At 40.4% G+C, this 17,169-nt stretch overlaps 1 protein-coding gene across 1 annotated transcript in view; it reads left to right on the forward strand.

Moving 5' to 3' along the window:
- The window catches only part of TNS3 (tensin 3), a 133,738-nt gene that overhangs the window by 16,714 nt on the left and 99,855 nt on the right, over nucleotides 1–17,169 (forward strand). The window contains exons 5-8 of the mRNA XM_066557580.1: nucleotides 3,663–3,746; nucleotides 6,936–7,048; nucleotides 8,662–8,722; nucleotides 8,879–8,951. Coding sequence (XP_066413677.1) covers nucleotides 3,663–3,746; nucleotides 6,936–7,048; nucleotides 8,662–8,722; nucleotides 8,879–8,951 — 331 coding nt within the window. The remainder of the gene's footprint in view (nucleotides 1–3,662; nucleotides 3,747–6,935; nucleotides 7,049–8,661; nucleotides 8,723–8,878; nucleotides 8,952–17,169) is intronic.

The raw sequence follows: 17,169 nt of genomic DNA on the forward strand, positions 1-17,169 counted from the left end.
AATATTTTCAGTTGATACATCGGGAAAGTGAAGAAACAGCCATCTAACAAATTGTTTAACATCTGATTTTGAAAATCGGATTTTTTCACTCTTAAGAATGTTCAAAAGATGATAGTAGACATCTTTGTACAGAAAGCCTTGCACCCATTGTGGCTGTGATGTTAAATTTTGTATCTCAAATTTCACCAACCCAGGTGGGGGGGGGGGGAGGAAAAAAAGGCCTGCAGCTGGCAGCCTGCCAAAAATAGAGAAAAGAAACTTTGGCTCTCCGCCGCGAGCCTGAAAACAAAGACAGGGAAACAGCCCCCTTCCAAAGAGGGGAGAAACAGGAAAAAGGTAAAACTTACCAATCCAGCTGTAGGACAGGAAAACAGGAGGTCCTGGGATGGTGACTTCTACCTGAAACTGACTTTTGAGGGTACTTCAAAAGCTACCAGTTTCCTCCACAGGAGAGCAACTCACTAAAACGGAGTGTGTTCTTCTGAGGTAGCTTGCCGGCCAAAGGCTTTGCGAACAGTCTGAAAGAATGTCCGAGCCCCGTCCGTGAGCTCCGGGGAATGGTCTCAGAGCCGCACGTTTGGGCGCCAAGCTGTCTCAGTCTCTCTGCGAGCCTCTCAGGAACCCTGGGCCTGTCCCGAGTCGGCAGACACCGGGGAGGGCAGCCCCGACACGGCCGACAGCGGGGGACACGGCCGACAGCGGGGGACACGGCCGACAGCGGGGGACACTGTCTGTGCCCCGAGGGTACTGAGGGCACTTAGGCTGGTTGCCTTCGCTGCAGCAGAGACAGCAGAGACATCGGTAGAAGAGAAGGGGCCGACTCTCAGCAGGGGTTAATCCAAGGTTTTATTCTAGGAGTCCCGAAGGAGCTCCTGCACCTCAGGGGGCCTCCTGCCGAGAGCCCCGGGGGATGTCCGGAGTTCACATTTAAAGGGGGGAGGAAACCAAAAGCAGATAACATTTACTGACCAATAGGTATCTCTGGGGGATAGATACTGGGGGACAGGCATATCGGACAGCATATGGGACTAGGCCTGGGGGGCTGACCCCTGGCCTCTGGCAAATCACTCGACAACTTGGACCGAAACTTCTGGATGGGGGGCTGGGATGCTGAGTGATAGAGAGCCAGGGTGGGGGTTTAGGGAATGATCTCATCCCAGGAGAGGGATAACACAGATAAAGGGAGGGGAGTACAGTCTGGGATAAACCATTTGGGAAAATATTGGAATACAAAACAAAACTTCTTCAAAGTATTACAAAATATAAAAACACACTACAACAATTAGGGTTGGAGTTGTTCAGTCTGAAAGAAGAGTAGGCTCCAAGGAGACTCTCTGGTGGTCCTCCAGTACCTGAAGGAGGCCTGCAAGTTGGGTGGAGTGGGACTTTTTCAAAGTAAGGCAGTGACAGGACAAGTGGGGGATGGCTATAGACTGAAGGAGAGTAGATTTAGATTAGATACTAAATATAAATTCTCTAATGTTAGCGTGGTGAGACACTGGAACAGGTTGTCCAGAGAGGTTGTAGATGCCACATTTCTTGAAGTGCTCAAGGCCAGGTTGGATGGGGTTTTGAGTAACCTAGTCTGGTGAAAGGTGTTCTGCCCGTGGCAAGAGAGTTGGAACAAGATGATCTTTAAGGCTGTTTCCAAGCTAAACCATTGTATGATTCTATGAAAAATCTTTATTGATGCAACCTCCCTTTAGTTATATGTTGTAATATCAAATTTTCTCATTTAGGAAGGAATAATGTGTCATCAAATATAATGAGGTCAAACAGAGCTCTTTGCAATTTTTGGCAAACTCTATTTTAACAAGCAAAGTGCTAGCAGTTTTTGGCCAGTTAGGAAGGGGCTGCCTAAATTCTGGATGGTAGTGTGGGAAGATGAATGAAGATATATGATGGATTGGGTGAGAAAGAGGATTTGAGTCAAGAATATTGTAAGTACATACTATGTAATTTTTAGCACCCGTGAAGAAAAGGCTTGACTTCATAGCCGGATCCAGCACCCGGTCAAGACAATTGGCATGTTCTGATTAATTTTTGGAAAAGGCATAAATTTCATTTTTATCCTGATATGCATATGTGTACTTTGCAGGTTTTGTTTTCCTCTGAACTCATTTAGGTTGAACTAGTTGTGGAATTCAAAAGTTGAGATACTGGTGTTGTCTTGGTTTAGGGCAGATTTGAGAGAGAACCTCCAAAAGGGACCCCCCCCAGAAAGCAAACCTACATGGCCCCTCCTCCCAACCAGTTCGGGAAGAATTTTCTTGGTGAGAAGTGGAAAAAAACTGTTTATTTAACAGGCAAAGCACTCCCCAGCACAAAAAATGAACTCTACCAGATGACAAAACTCATTTGCTACTCTGAAGAGACAACAAATTCAGAAAGTCTCTCCTGTGGATGCTTGCTTGCTCTGTTATCAATCCCTCCGGCACTGGGAAAGGCTGCTGCCCAGAGTAGGCCCCCATAGGCCACAAAGTGCAAGCTCTCGGTGCTCCCCAGGTCCCCAGTCCAGAGCAGGTTGGAACAGTTCCAAGAAAAGGGAAAGAAAACCAGTCCAGGGAAAACTCTGCCTCAGCTAGCTAAACTAACTAAAAAGCAAAGGAGGGGCCTGTTCTGCTCTGTCAGTGCACAGAGAACACAGTGGAGGAGTGAGAGTAGGCTGATAACAAAACTCTGTGCTTCTTCTTCTCCCTGCTTTGCTCTCAGAGGCAATCTTGAAGGCACAGAATATAATATCCAGCATAAACAGAACACCCGGCTGGGGATACAAGCATCATAACGTCACCCTAGGACATGTGCATTCTTTTATTTTGGAACTTCCAGATCTTTTATGTTCTGATGCAAAATTAAAACTGTGAACTATATCTGTTATGAGACACGTTGTTTTTATCTGGAATAGATATAAAAGAATCACCATAGCATGTTACTTGGCATACGTGATGAACAACATTCTTACTGATTTTTGGCACTTCTTTTTCTTTTTTTCTGTAACCTCTTGCCTTCCTTCACCCAAAAAAGACCCACATAAGAGCCATTCTGGATAAAGAATAGAACAAAAATGTATTTTTTGGAATATGTTGCTCCTTGATTGTGTCTTTGAAGAGTTTATGGTTTTCTGATGTAAAATAGTTCTTTTTCAAGGACAGTCTCTTCTTGATGGCTCATGGTACAGGAAACAAAGGCTGAATGAATTACTGACTGCTTATATTAACCTCTATCCTGGTACTACATTACTTTCTGAAAAAGAAAATGAATTTGTATTTTATAGAGAGAACTCCCAGTGGCACATTAAAAAAATTATGGCAAGTATCCTTCTTTGGGAGCCTGAGCTGTTTGGTTCTGCCAAAATTTTTTGCATTCTGATTTCAATGTATTCTTGTTGTAAGTATGCAATTCAGTTTATTGAATAAGGATGTAGGTGCTTTGCTCAGGAAGGAAACTATCTTAAGGTGTTGAATGAGAAGGTGTCAGTGGAATAAACATCATTGTACACAATATCCAAATTATTAGAGTTGCTAGTTAGGTGCTTGTTTTTTAATTTTTTCTTAACTTCCCTCCTTTTTTTCTTCCAAATATTTTTGCATATTTCAAGCAGTAGCCTGCTGAATTTTTGAGATAACACTGAAGCAGAATAACATGTGTCTCTTTCTTGACAGTGCTGATCAGGCTCTAGACAGATTTGCTATGAAGAAATTCTTTGATGATAAAGTTTCAGCTTTAATGCAGCCGTCCCAAAGAAGGTATTCAATTTGTTTCTAATTTATATCAATAGGAAATGTCATAATTATCTTCTGCATCCATCCCTTAGTCCCTTTCCAGCCATGTAGAGGCTATTTCCACAAGATCCTCCAATGCTTCCTGAATTTTCAGCACTTTACTTATATTAATATTCCTTGATTGATGAGATCTCTCCTTCAGTTCCTGCATGTGGTCCCAGACAGACAAGACCTTTTGTACCAAACTGTTGTCTAAATGGGTTCTCACTGCATTGTTTATTAACAAAGAGATGTCACAATCTTGATTTTTCTAAGATAATAATAAACTAATTTTTCTGTGGTATAATAATGAGTATGCGAAGTATGCTGATTAGTGTGCAATTAAGATATTTTTACTATTGTTTAGAGGATCTGCAGATTATGCACTTGCCCCATGTCCATGCTAGTAAATGTTTGTCAAAGCATGTGATATTCATTATGGCAAGTTCATGTATCTGGATGTGTTATCTTTTCAGTCTGTCTGTATGACGAAGGTTGAATTAGGATTCAAAGAATTAAGCACTTTGGAAAGTGAATAGTTCTGGGGTGCACTATGTACTATGACAGGTAATTGAAGAATTCAGTACCAAAAGAGACTGATACCCATCAGTCAAATAATTGTGATATAGGTGAATCTCTTTTAGAAATATAAAATATCATCTGGGTTTGATTTGGTAATTACTGGTTTGGTTTTTTTTTTTTGTCTTAATCCATGTGCATGCAGTAGGTAGTTTAGAAGTTGTTTAAAGTATAAGAATTTGCTAGTAATTAAAACAACAAAACCAGTAGTAACAACTAATGTAAGATATTTGGTTCTGTTAATCTCTAAATAAAAACTTACCAGTTACTTTTTTAACCCATTAGGTGACATGCACAGCTCCTTTTAACTTGAAAAATAGTAACACAACATTCCATTAGACTTGAAATAAACTTTTCATGGTTGACTGGTCTTTTTTTTTTCTTTCTGTTTTGTGTTTGCATATATGTGTATATGTGTATTGCATTTCAATAATAAGGATTTGAGAATGCTGCCTACCAGACAGAGAAGTGTGAACCATAGCAGCAAAAGGAAAGAGATATTGTTAATCTTACCATTCAGAAGCCCTAGACAGCAGGCATATTTCAGTGAGAGCCAGGAACCTCCACAACAGCTTCTGAATTGTGCATCAGGGCAGTTTTCAAGCCATATTGATGGGAAGTTTCAGTAGCTACTAACTTAAGTGAACTGTATGTGAGCCCTAAAGCTAGACATTAGGTATAAATGGTTGCATCTGTCTTTCCTACATCCCCTTCAAGGACACTTGCTTAATTCTTCTGCGGGTAACTGCCAGGGGGAGGGCCTCAGAGATACTTAGTTTGCGTCTTGACTGATGGAGTTAACATCTTTGCTCACCAGTACTGAACTTGAGCTGCCCTTGCCATCTTCCATACATATACACATACTTAGGAGAGTAATTTCTAATGAGAGCAGAGGTGGTTTTCCAAACTGTCAGAACTGTAATCCCAAATCTCATCTCTCCTACCTTTGCCTGGCCTGGCAGTGGCCACCAATCTTATTGTAGAGAAAGGAGAACCAACTCTCTTAATATTTGTGGATAATTTTATACTCCTTTGTTCCCATTCTGATCAGACAGTGGCCTTTTAATATGCTTTTTCTCTGAAACCATTGCTGGGTAATTAATTAGTGATATCCTTGTTAAACCCAGTTGATGTATAAATGGGTATAATTTAAATGGATCTCAAAATTGTAAAATATAAAAATACACCAATTTTTCACATTTTGAAACCTTTTCTCTACTAAATCTTGTCCAGACAAAAATAAATTGTGGCCACTTAGTCACTTAGCTTTTTCCTACTGCTAGTTGGGTACTGTAACAATGGCAAGAAGAATAGCTGTAGACCAGATCTATTTTGAATCCATTCTCAGATAAGCAGTTGAAGATTTCTCTGAATGAGAAATGCAGATAGAGACCCTTCAAATGAAAAAAATTTCTCACAAACCTTCAGGATAAATGTTTGAACTCTCTTCTCAAAAATAAGCTGACTGTCTCTAGGCCCCTTAAGTGCACTGCCTTGAGAAAGGTTTTCAAAAATTTCAGCCTAATTTTTGTAATAATTAAAAGCTGGTAAAGAGAAAATGGTCACATTGGTAATAATAAATAATTTTTTAAAGTCGTGAGAGGTCACTGACAAAACATTTAACACAAAATTTTTTGTCAGGTTAGGTGTGTCAATTTGTAAAATTTGTGCTTTTGATGTACCAAATCCTTTCAGAAAGACTGAAGGAGAAAACAACAACAAAAAAGTTGCCTTTTCTTAGCATTTAAAATAAATTGAGCTTTGCAAGCTCTCTGTAAAATTAAATCTATTTTAAATTATCCACAACCCCCATTCTGGGGTAGTAAAGCTGTTGTTACTCAGCAGGATATCCTTAGTTGTGGTTTTGCCAGAAGTTCAGCTAATGAGATATGTGCATAAAGGTGAAAAAAAGGTGATTTTTCTCTATACATTCCTGAGAATAAAGTTAAATGAAGATTGTCTCATAGGCATGGAAAAAAAAGGGACTCAAAGCTGGTGGAAAATTTTAAGACACTGCAGTGATGTTTACTTGCATGTATTTGCTCAATAGCTTGTGACCAAACCACGTATTAAATCACAGAAATAGAATAATTTTCCCATTGCTGTGGTAGTTTTCCTCTTGTTTGGTGCTGAATGAGATCACTTCTCATTATGAAGATGTTATTTGACTGCATTGCTCTTAAGTTTTCTGATGAGGGCACTTCTTGCTCTTGTTTTAATGAAGATGACTTCACTGTAAATTGGATGGGAACCATATCATGCTGCTATGAAAGACATTTAAGACTACAGTTGTAATTAGGAATGTGTACCAAAACAATTGACTTTGCTGTCTCTTCTACTTAATTTCTTACTTAGAGTAGTAATGTAAACAACTAAAATAAAGATATCAACAATAGCAATGTAACAGCCATGGATTTAATACAGTGGTAAATTATAGTGTCTTTTCATGCTGTTTTGTGAAGATTATTATTTTGGATTTATGTGCATTGTCACAATACTGTTAATTACCCATAATCTGGAAATACCATTGTGTAAATAATGTATTTCCCTGGTATTAGTGGTTTTATGTAATTCAGATAAACTTTTTGTTTTCAGATACGTGCAGTTCTTAAGTGGCCTTCTATCTGGATCTGTGAAAATGAATGCAACCCCTCTTTTCCTGCACTATGTTATCCTTCATGGCATCCCCAACTTAGATGCTGGGGGAGGTAAATTACCTAATTTTTCCTATTCAGGTGTAGGATCAAAGTCTTGTTTCATTTTGGAACTTTCTAGAAAGGCTGCATGAATCTCAAATTAGAATTAATATTTTCTTGATATCCATTCAAATATTCCCAATAAAGTAGCCAGAAGAGAAGCATTCTAAGAGTAAAAATTGGAGCAGGTGAAATAAATTTCTTGTTCTTTGTTAAATGAATAGTTGATGCTATTTGTCTCTGCCTATCTCTGAACAGTTGTGGTCTCCATTACTGCAAAGGATCTGGGAACCTGGTCAGGTTTCATAGTAATTTCCTCTTTGTTTTGGGAAATGATTATAAATATAATCTCTTCTGTTTTGAGATTGGATTTTGTGTTGATAAGCTGTTTGGATAGGGTGTACTTACAGAATTACACAGAATCATTTCGTTTGGAAAAGGACCTCCAAGATCATAGAGTCCAACCTCTGACCCATCATTACTTTGTCAATGAGATCATGGCACTACGTGCCATGTCCAGTTGTTTCTTGAACACCTGCAGGGATGGTGATTCCACCACTTCCCTGGGCATTCTGTTACAAAGTTTAACAACTCTTTCAGTGAGAAAATTCTTCCAGCTGTCCAAAAGGAGCTTTCTCTGTGCAGTTTGAGGCTATGTCCTCTTACCGTATCATTAGTTGCCCAGGAGAAAAGTCTGACTCCCCCCTTGCTGCAATCTCCCCTCAGGCAGTTATATGGAGTGATAAGGTCTCCCTGAGCCTCCTTTTCTGCAGGTTAAACAACCCAGCTCCCTCAGCCTCTCCTCATATGACGTATGTGGAGACTCTTCACCAGCTCTCTTGACCTTTTCTGGACACACTACTGCATTTCAGTGTCTTTCTTGAAGTGAGTGGCCCAGAACTCATCACAGTAGTTGAAGTGTGGCCTCACCACTGCTACTAATGTGGCTTGCTATCCTAAGTGGATTTAAAATTAAAATGATAGAATGAGATAATGTGCTAGAGCACAGTGAAGGGATACAACTTTAATGGTTGCACTTGATGAACTTAGAGGTCTTAATGATTTATGATTTGTTTCTGCATTTTTATTATCCGAAGGTAAAATAGCACTGATCTTTTGTAATATAATCAGCATGAATTTGAAATGGTTATATTTTCATTGTTGTTTAATCTTTTTTTATTTCTAAAATAACTGCTTTAATAAAGTTAGGGTATTGTTTGTTCTAGGTGGAAATTTAAGGGCCTTATTAATTCTGAAAAAAATCTGAAGATCAAATAATCTGTTTATTTGGAAAATATTTTTATTTTATATTGGGGGTTTGCTTTCTTTTGGCTATCATCATTCTTCCTTTATTAATTTCATTTTCTTGCAGAATTTATTTCCTTCCTTACTAGAATCCTTTAAAGTCCCTCCCTATTGAGTTCAGAACTAGTCTAAAATAAAATAAAATTATATAAAATACAATACCTTTTAGCCAGTTTTGCTTTGAAAGGTATTTTGACAGTCTAGCATTGCCACTTATGTGCCATTTTGCTCAGTCTGGTTGTGCATGAAACTTCCTAGTTGTAATGGTTTTCCTATATCTGAATGTTACAAAACACCCTTTTTTGTTGGGTTCTTTTCAGCTTGTTGGTCTTTTCTGAAGTTATACCAGGCTATGCAACCAGTTTATACATCAGGAATATAGTAAGTTCTAAGCATTTTCCACTATGTTTGGATTTTGGTTTTAATTTCCATGATTGCAGAATTACATAGCCTTTTTTAGTTTTGTTTGTGGGTATCTTGTTTGTTTTGTGGTTTTGTGTCTTTAAACCATGTATTTTTTTTTCTTCTGTCAAGTAGCATACAGTCAGAAAATCAAAGTCGAATCTGCATTGCTATAGACCCTGCCCAGCTTTTGAAAGGAGATATTATGGTGAGTTAATTGTATGGAATGAAAATCTATTGACATGACATTTAGTTTACAGTTTCTGACCTGTTTTGTGCTGTAAAAAAATTATTTAATCAAATGCCTGGAAATACTACAGAATAATTTAGGTTAATTTAGTCATCATTTTTGGCTTTCATGGGAATAAAAAATCTTGTAAAACTCAAACAAAAAGGTTTTTAGGAGCAAATTGTTTTCAAAACAATTCTTCTCAGCATTCTCATTTTATAGCATCACCAAGTCCAGTAAGGCCGGTATTACTCTTTTCTTTATAAAAATAACTGTGGGGAGTATTTGTAATTTGGCATTAAAATATCTTGCCCTCTAATTTGGCAGGCAGTGTGCACAACTGTAAAACTATCTACTATAAAGAAAATGCCTAAGTAACTCTAAATTGTTCTGCACTCAAAAAAGTGATATACCAAATATGGGATAGATAATGTCCGAGGTCTGGCCAGCATAGGGTTAAATTTTGCTGTAGCCAGACAGGGCATGGTTTGGACCCAAAGGTTATTTTGTATGACCTCATGTTATTTTTCAGGGACAGGGGGAGGGCTTCCTTCCTGGTCAGGTATCGTGATGGAGGGAGTGCTCGGGTTTTGCTAGGGTTTCTGGGAGGTAGGGGGAGGAAGAATGGGAGAGGTCTGTGAGCAATCATGTGTGAATTGTCTAGGTTTTGTTTACTTGTACTCTCTGTCATTTGTATTGTTGCTGTTACTGTTTGTGCATCCAATTCTCCAGCCTGCTGTCGGGGAGAGGGGGAGGGGTAGTGCTTGAGCAGTGTGTGTGGTTTGGAGTGTTTCAGTGGGAAGACTAATTGGAAAACACCATTTCTGAACCATGGTAGTCTTATTTGGCACCCAGTGTGAGGCATGAAAGGTTAGGATAGCAACAGGTCTGCTCAGAGTGGGTTTGAAACAAATTTCATCTAAGCATTTTGTTGCATTAGGTCCAGAGCCACTGGTCACAATGTTGCTTAATTTGTCCATGTAGTGTGGTATCTAACTTTATATATTTCCATACATCATGATATTTTTCAGAACAGGGAGAGGGATCAGGATTGTTTTGTTGGTGTACTATGTGATACAAGCTTATGATGTGGTAACATCAAGGACAGTGAGGGTCATTTGGATGTGTATTGACTGCTCTCCTGCCCTTACCTCCAGCACTACCTTTGGGAGTCCATTAATAATCATATCCTGTTTGTGGGGGGAACAGGGGAGAATGATTTTCCTCAGCTTTTCATCTCCTTTTTCTCTTTCAGGCCTCTTACAACAGTTTTTGAACATTTTGAATTCCCCTTGGATATTAAGGAAAGCTTGTTCTTGTGGCTAGGTCTGCCAGCTTTCCTTAGTCTGGTCCACACCATGTTAGTTACAGGAGATATTTTTTGGAGGGTCTTTCAGAGATCTGCCCTGAGGGTGGGTCATCATGAGTGGTATGGAAGGTAGGAGAAAATGAGCCAGCTTCTGAAGGACTATTCTGCTCCAATGGTTTGTAAGTTCACCCCTGAACAACTACAAGACTATGTTGAAGTGATAAAATATGCAAAAGAAGAAATGCTGTGGCAGTTCCAGAGAGGAATGAAGTTATGCAATGTGCTGGGCTCTGGCATCTGTTTATTGGACATTTCTCATTACCAGACAGCACCATCAGTGGGAAGGGAGGAAAGCATATCAACAGGCACTGTGGCCACTCAAACTGCAGCTGAACCAGGGGAACAACATGTGCTGGTAGCAGTTGCTCCTATACAGAAGAAAAAATCCAAGACTGAATCAATTGGCATAATGAGGGATGAAGAGGCAGTAGGGCACTCCACAAGAGGAAGAAGCAAGGCAATCACCTGATATCTGTCCCTGGGTGAGCTATGAGGTATGAGTAAAGATTTCAGCCACCAGCTGGGTAGCCCCTGATGACATGGCTGGTCTAATACTGGGATATTGTGGCCCATGATATGAAACCAGATGGTAGTGAAGCCAAGCAACTGGGATTTGTGTCCTGGAATGTGTACATTTGGATTGGGAAGAGGACAGCGTCTCAATGTCAGGAGGTGACTGCTGTCAAGTATAGGGAGTGTCTTATATCTTAACAAGGGTGATCTATTAGTGCAGTGAGACAAGTGGAAAACCATGGAGAAAGGTATCCAGTACTTGCGAGAATTAGCTGTGCTGGAGGTACTTTATAAGGATTCAAATAATGAGCAATTCCCTATAAATCCAGATGAAGTCCAGTGTACACAAACATCGCATGTGGTGGAAGTTCCTAGGAAGTGCACCATTGCTGTATATGAACTCATTGACAGTGATATCATGGAAAGAAAGTGAACAAAGACCTTCCTCCCTATGGGCCTGCATCTTGTCCATGGAAAGACTGTCCCAGGACCTCCTGCAATTCAGAGAGGACTATCAGCAATTTAAAGAAATGTCCCATGCCCTGCCAGTACAGACCAGTCTCTGTTATTAGCAAGAAGTGTTGTCCTGCTCAAGAGAGAGGGTATACACTACAAAGTAACCTGTGGTTTTACTACATAACCATGGAGAGGATATATGGAGGTGGCATGGAAAACCCACCTCTGTCCTAGCAGCACTGGTGTGTGAATTGAGAGGAAGCACAACTACTGCAGGAAATTCTTCAAGGATAAATCCTGCTCCAGTTTCCAGTGAGTAAGACCTCAGAGAGAATAGGAGGGCTGATGCTACTTCCAATGCTCTTGAAGGGATCTCTATGCTTACAAGAAATAAGTAACAAGTACTGTTACAGGAGGGGCCCTACCTTCAGCCAGGTGTGGGAAAGGGACAGTCTGATTTATTTGACTTCATGGATCCCATGGCCTGGAACATCAGACCCACATGAGTGTGAGGTTTTAGCTGACACCAGCATACAATGTACCCTGATGCTGTTGAGATATGTAGGGGCAGAATCTTTTGCTGTTTCCGGGGTGACAGGTGACTGTAATGGCAGCTGTAGTGAACCTGACTGGGAATGAATGGAAAAACACCCAGCTGTGACTGGTCCAGAAACCCTGTGCATCATTGGCATAGATTACCTTAGGAGAGGGTATTTTGAGGACCCAAAAGGGCATCATTGGGCTTTTGGTGTCTCCACAGCTGCTGTGGAGACAGAGGAAATTGGACAGCTGAACACCTTGCCTGGTCTCTCAGAGGACCCTTCTGCTGTGGGACTTCTGAGGGTTGAGAAACAATAGGTAACAGTCACTGCCACGACAATGTACCCTTGACAGTAGCGCAACAAACAGTGACACCATGTTTTGTCGTAGCATGGCGGCCCTGGTCGGGTAATAATTAACATTGCCTCCATGATTCCAGAAGGTTGCTTTATTATACTATACTTATTAAGAAGAACATATCCCTTACAGACAGTCAGATACAAGTGGACCCTATTGGTCCTTGTATCCAAATGCCATCACCATTGGCCAATTAAGAAGTTACCCTTTGGTAAACAAATCTGTGCAAGATTTGCAAAAATGGTGCAGCAAGTGAAGATAAGAATTGTTTATCATTCTTTTCTCTGATCTTCTCACAGCCTTCCCCAGGACAATGCCTGGGAAAGTTGTGCCTGTCGCTCTCTGTGACCAGAGAGTGGCTGCCGCAATGATTCCTCATGAATGAAGTGATTCGTCCTCCAGAGAGCCAGGGAGTGGTGAGCGAGACTCGCTCACCCTTTATTAGTCCTGTATGACCAGTGCATAAGTCCACTGGAGAGTGGACGCCACTTCTGAGTGCTGCTGTGCTGGGCATGCTGGAACTTATCTATGAACTGCAGTCCAAGGCAGCAAAATGGTGTCACTTTTCACATTGCTAATGCATTTTTCTCCATTCCTTTAGCAGAAAAGTGCAGGCAACGGTGTACATGGAGGGGTGTCTAGTACACCTGAAATGGACTGCTCCAGGACTTGAAATAACCCCACTATTTGCCATGTACTGATCCAGACAGAAGTGAAAAAGGGCAAAGCTCCAGAATACTTGCAACACATTAATGACATCATTCTGTGGGGTTACACAGCAGAGGAAGTTTTTGAGAAAGGGAAGAAGATAATCCAGGTCCTCCTGAAAGCTGACTGTGCCATAGAGCAGAGTAAGGTCAATGGACCTGCCCAGGAAATTCAGATTTTAGGAGTCAAATGGCAGGATGAGTGTTGTCAGGTTCCAATGGATGTAGGCAAAAAAAAAAAAAAAGCAGCTATGTCCCCATCAACCAGCAAGAAGAAAGCACAGGCTTTCCTAGCTGATAGAGATTTTTGGAGGATGTATTTTTCAGATTTTAGTTAGATTGTAAGACCTCTCTATCAAGTGAAGAAGAATGATTTTAAGAAGAATGGTTTTAAGTGTGGTCCTGAACAACAACAAGCTTTTGAACAAATCAAACAAAAGACTGCTCATGCAGTAGCCCTTGGGCCAGTCAAGACAGGATAACACGTGAAAAGTGTGCTCTATACCACAGCTGGGGGGTAAATGGTCTTTCCTCAAGTGTCTGGCAAAAGATATCCAGGGAGACCTGAGGACAAGCCCTAGGGTTCCAGAGTCAGGAATCCAAGGCCTGCTACACCCCTACTGAAAAAGAGATCCTGGCAGCTTATGAAGGGGTTTGAGGTGCTTCAGAATGATTGACATCAAAGCACAGCTCCTCCTGGAGCCTCAACTACCAGTGCTGGGTTGAATGTTCAAACGATATTTCACACATGCCACTGATGCTTCATGGAGTGAGTCATGCTGATAACATGGCTAGCTTGAATAGGAAACCCCAATTACCCAGGGATCTTGGAAGTCATCACAAACTAGCCTGTAGGCAAAAATTTTGTACTAACATCAGAGAAGCAGGAGAAGAAGGTGACATGCTGAGGAGGTCTCACTATGTAATCAGCCCCAGAAAATGAAAGCAATATGCTCTCTTTACCAACAGTTCCTGCCATATTGTAGGGATACATTGAAAACAGAAAGCTGCTGTATGGAGTCCCATGCAACAAGTTGCAGAAGCTGTTGAGGGACAAGGTGGATCAAGTCAGGTCACAGAGCTGAAGGGCATCCAGTTGCCTTTAGATATTACTGAATGAGAGAAATGGCCAGCACTCTACCATGGATGGTGTACACTGACTCATGGACGGTGACAGGTGTTCTGTGGGAGTATCTGTATCGGTGGAAAAAGATTAATTGGTAGCACAGAGGTAAACCTATCTGGGCTGTTGAATGATATCAAGATGTTGCTGCCTGGATAGAGAAGTTGGCTGCAAAAGTATGTCATGGAGATGCACACATACTGAAGAGTTAGGCTACTGAAGAACGTTGCAACAACAAGTGGATCAAGCTGCCAAGATTAAAGTGTCTCAGGTGGATCTGGACTGGGAACATAAGGGTGAATTATTTCTGGCTTGGTGGGCCAATGACACCTCAGATTATGAGGGAAGAGATGCAACATACAGATGGGCTTGTGATTGAGGGGTGGATTTAACCATGGGCTCTATCTCTCAGGTTATCCATAACAGTGAAATGTGCTGCAATCAAGCAGGACAAGCAGATAAAGCCCCTGTGGTATGGGGGACAATGGTCAAAATATAAATATGAGGAGGTCTGGCAGATTGATTGCATCACACTCAGGCAAACCCACCAAGGCAAGCATTACCTTCTTACGATGCTGGAAGCAACCACTGGAGATGTACCTTGTGCCTCACGCCACTGCCAGCAGCACCATCTTGGGCTTTGAAAAGCAAGTCCTGTGGAGACATGCCACCCCAGAAAGAAGTGAGTTGGACAAGGGAACTGATTTCAAAAATTGCCTCATAGACACCTGGCCCAGACAGCATGTTATGGAGTGGGTGTATCATACTCTTTATCATGCACCAGCCTCTGGGAAAACTGAACATTACAATGGACTGTTAAAACCATATTGAAAACAATGGGACCTTCAAACATTGGGATGTAGCAGAGGCCACCTGCTAAGTTAACACAAGAACTCTACCAATTGAGCTGGCCCTGCCCAATCAAAACCTCCACATACTGCAGAAGGGAAAAAAAGACCCTGTGGTGCATGAGGAATATGTTAGGCAAGACAGTTTGAATAAGTTCTGCTTCAAGCAAAGGCAAACCCATCCATGGGATTGTTTTTACTCAGGGACCTGGATGCACTTGGCGTGTAATGGAGAGGTACAGGGGAAATGTAGTGTGTACTTCAAGTGGACTTGATTTTTGGGTGAAAACAGTAATATTAAATTGTATAATGTTGGTTGCTGAATGACACTGCCAGTGTAAACAGTGAGAACAAACAGTGAGAATGGACTGCTCCAGATACACCAGTCATGAACTCCTGTTGCAGCTTGCAACCACCCAACAGCACACCAGCCCTTCTGCCTTAGAAGACACCTAGGACAGATGGAAGTGATAGTCATGAACTGAATGAACTCAGCAGACAACTTGAAAGGATTAGGCCAGTGGCTATGGAAATGATACCTGTGCTTGTGTGTGTGTGTATGTATGTACATATATATATGTGTGTGTGTACATATATATGTGTGTGTACATATATGTGTGTGTGTGTGTGTGTGTGTGTGTGTGTAGATGGAAGGTGTGGGTTTTGGGCATGATGTAGATGGCATAGAATAAGGGGTGGATAATGTCCTGGTCCTGTTCAGGACAGGTTTAATTTTTACAATAGCCAGAAGGGGCTTGGCTAGGACACAGAGGTTATTATTCTATACCTGGGATGGGGAAGGGCTTCCTTCTGGTTTGGATTGCATGGTGGAAGGAGCAGTTGGGCACTGTTGGGGATTCTGTGGGGGGAAGGTTTGAGCAATTGTATATGACTCATTCATTTGTGGTTGTTGTGGTTTTTTTTTTGTAGACTCTGTTATTAGTATTGTTGCTGTTACTTTTCATTGTCTTATTTCACTGCTGTTTTCAATAAATTTTTATTATCTCAGTCTGTCATCTTATCTTTCGTGCCTCCAATTCTCTTCAGCTTGCTGCTGGGGAGAACGGGAGAGAGTGTGATCAAATGGTGTGTGGTTTGAAATGTTTCAGTGGGAACATTGAATTAGGGAATACCATTCCTAAACCACAACAGTGTCCAGATTTGGTATCAGATTATTTTTTCCCCCTCCCTATTCAATTCTGTATATTCTTTTGTTCTTTCACTGAAAAAGGGAGAAACAATTTTTAAATATACTATTATAAATTGGCATACTTTGAAAGTTTGAGACAGTTTCAAATTAAGGACATTTCGTTAGTTTTTGAAGGACTGTTGGTGCCTAAGGAAATGGAATAGATCACAACAGAAATCAGTCTGAGGTAAACTCAGTATCTCTCAAATGAGATTTTAGAATGGAAAAAGAGCATGTAGCTTTTCAGTAATGCATCATTTTAAAAGAGACAATCTTCCATAATCTCATCCTATTATTTGAGATAATTCTGAGCAAAGCAGTGTCTTTTTCAGCACTTCAGTATTTCCTAAACAAAAACCTTAGTTTTGAATATTTTTTTTATTCTGTCTAAGCAAAATCTTCAGTGGTATCAGACAAAAATAATGATCTGTAAGATGCTCCACCTCCAATTCCTAAAAGGTTTAATTGTTTGAAATGCATGTTTGTTTGTTTTTAAAAGGTAAATATCCTTTCTTGCCTTAGATTTAGGGAATTTGTTAACATCATGTGAATTGCATGTGGTGATACAGAACAGATGCAGCTGTTGAAAAGCTGCACTGACATCTGCAAATGCATATAGGAATTTTCCAGCACATTACAGTGGCTTGCATTAATTCTTGATTATGGCATCAAAAGGTAGTGAAGTCAGAATTCGAAGTTATGCTTAGACTTCATTGAAAGTTTATTATGCATACTGAGCACTAAAAGATATTTTAGTCTATGGATATAGAGGTAAAATATTACTGATTGTAAGAGAGAACAGATTTTCATTAAAAATTACAATTCTCCGTAGGTAAGTTCGTTAAGACAAAAATTAATTTAAACTTAAATTAGTTAAAACTTTAAATTATTTAATTTTAAGATAATCTGGGTTAAATCTAAGGCTGGTACTTTGGATTAGAAAGTAGAAAGAAGGAGGAACTCCCTCTGTCATTCAGTATTTTTATAAATGAGATTATGTAAAAGACAGTACATTTTGAATAAATCCAACAACTGTGCAAAGCCAAAATTTAAATTATGTATGAATGTATATAAACTTAAAGATGCTCTTTTCAA

Source organism: Molothrus aeneus, chromosome 1 (genome assembly GCF_037042795.1).
Source record: "Molothrus aeneus isolate 106 chromosome 1, BPBGC_Maene_1.0, whole genome shotgun sequence".
NCBI classification, from domain to species: domain Eukaryota; kingdom Metazoa; phylum Chordata; class Aves; order Passeriformes; family Icteridae; genus Molothrus; species Molothrus aeneus.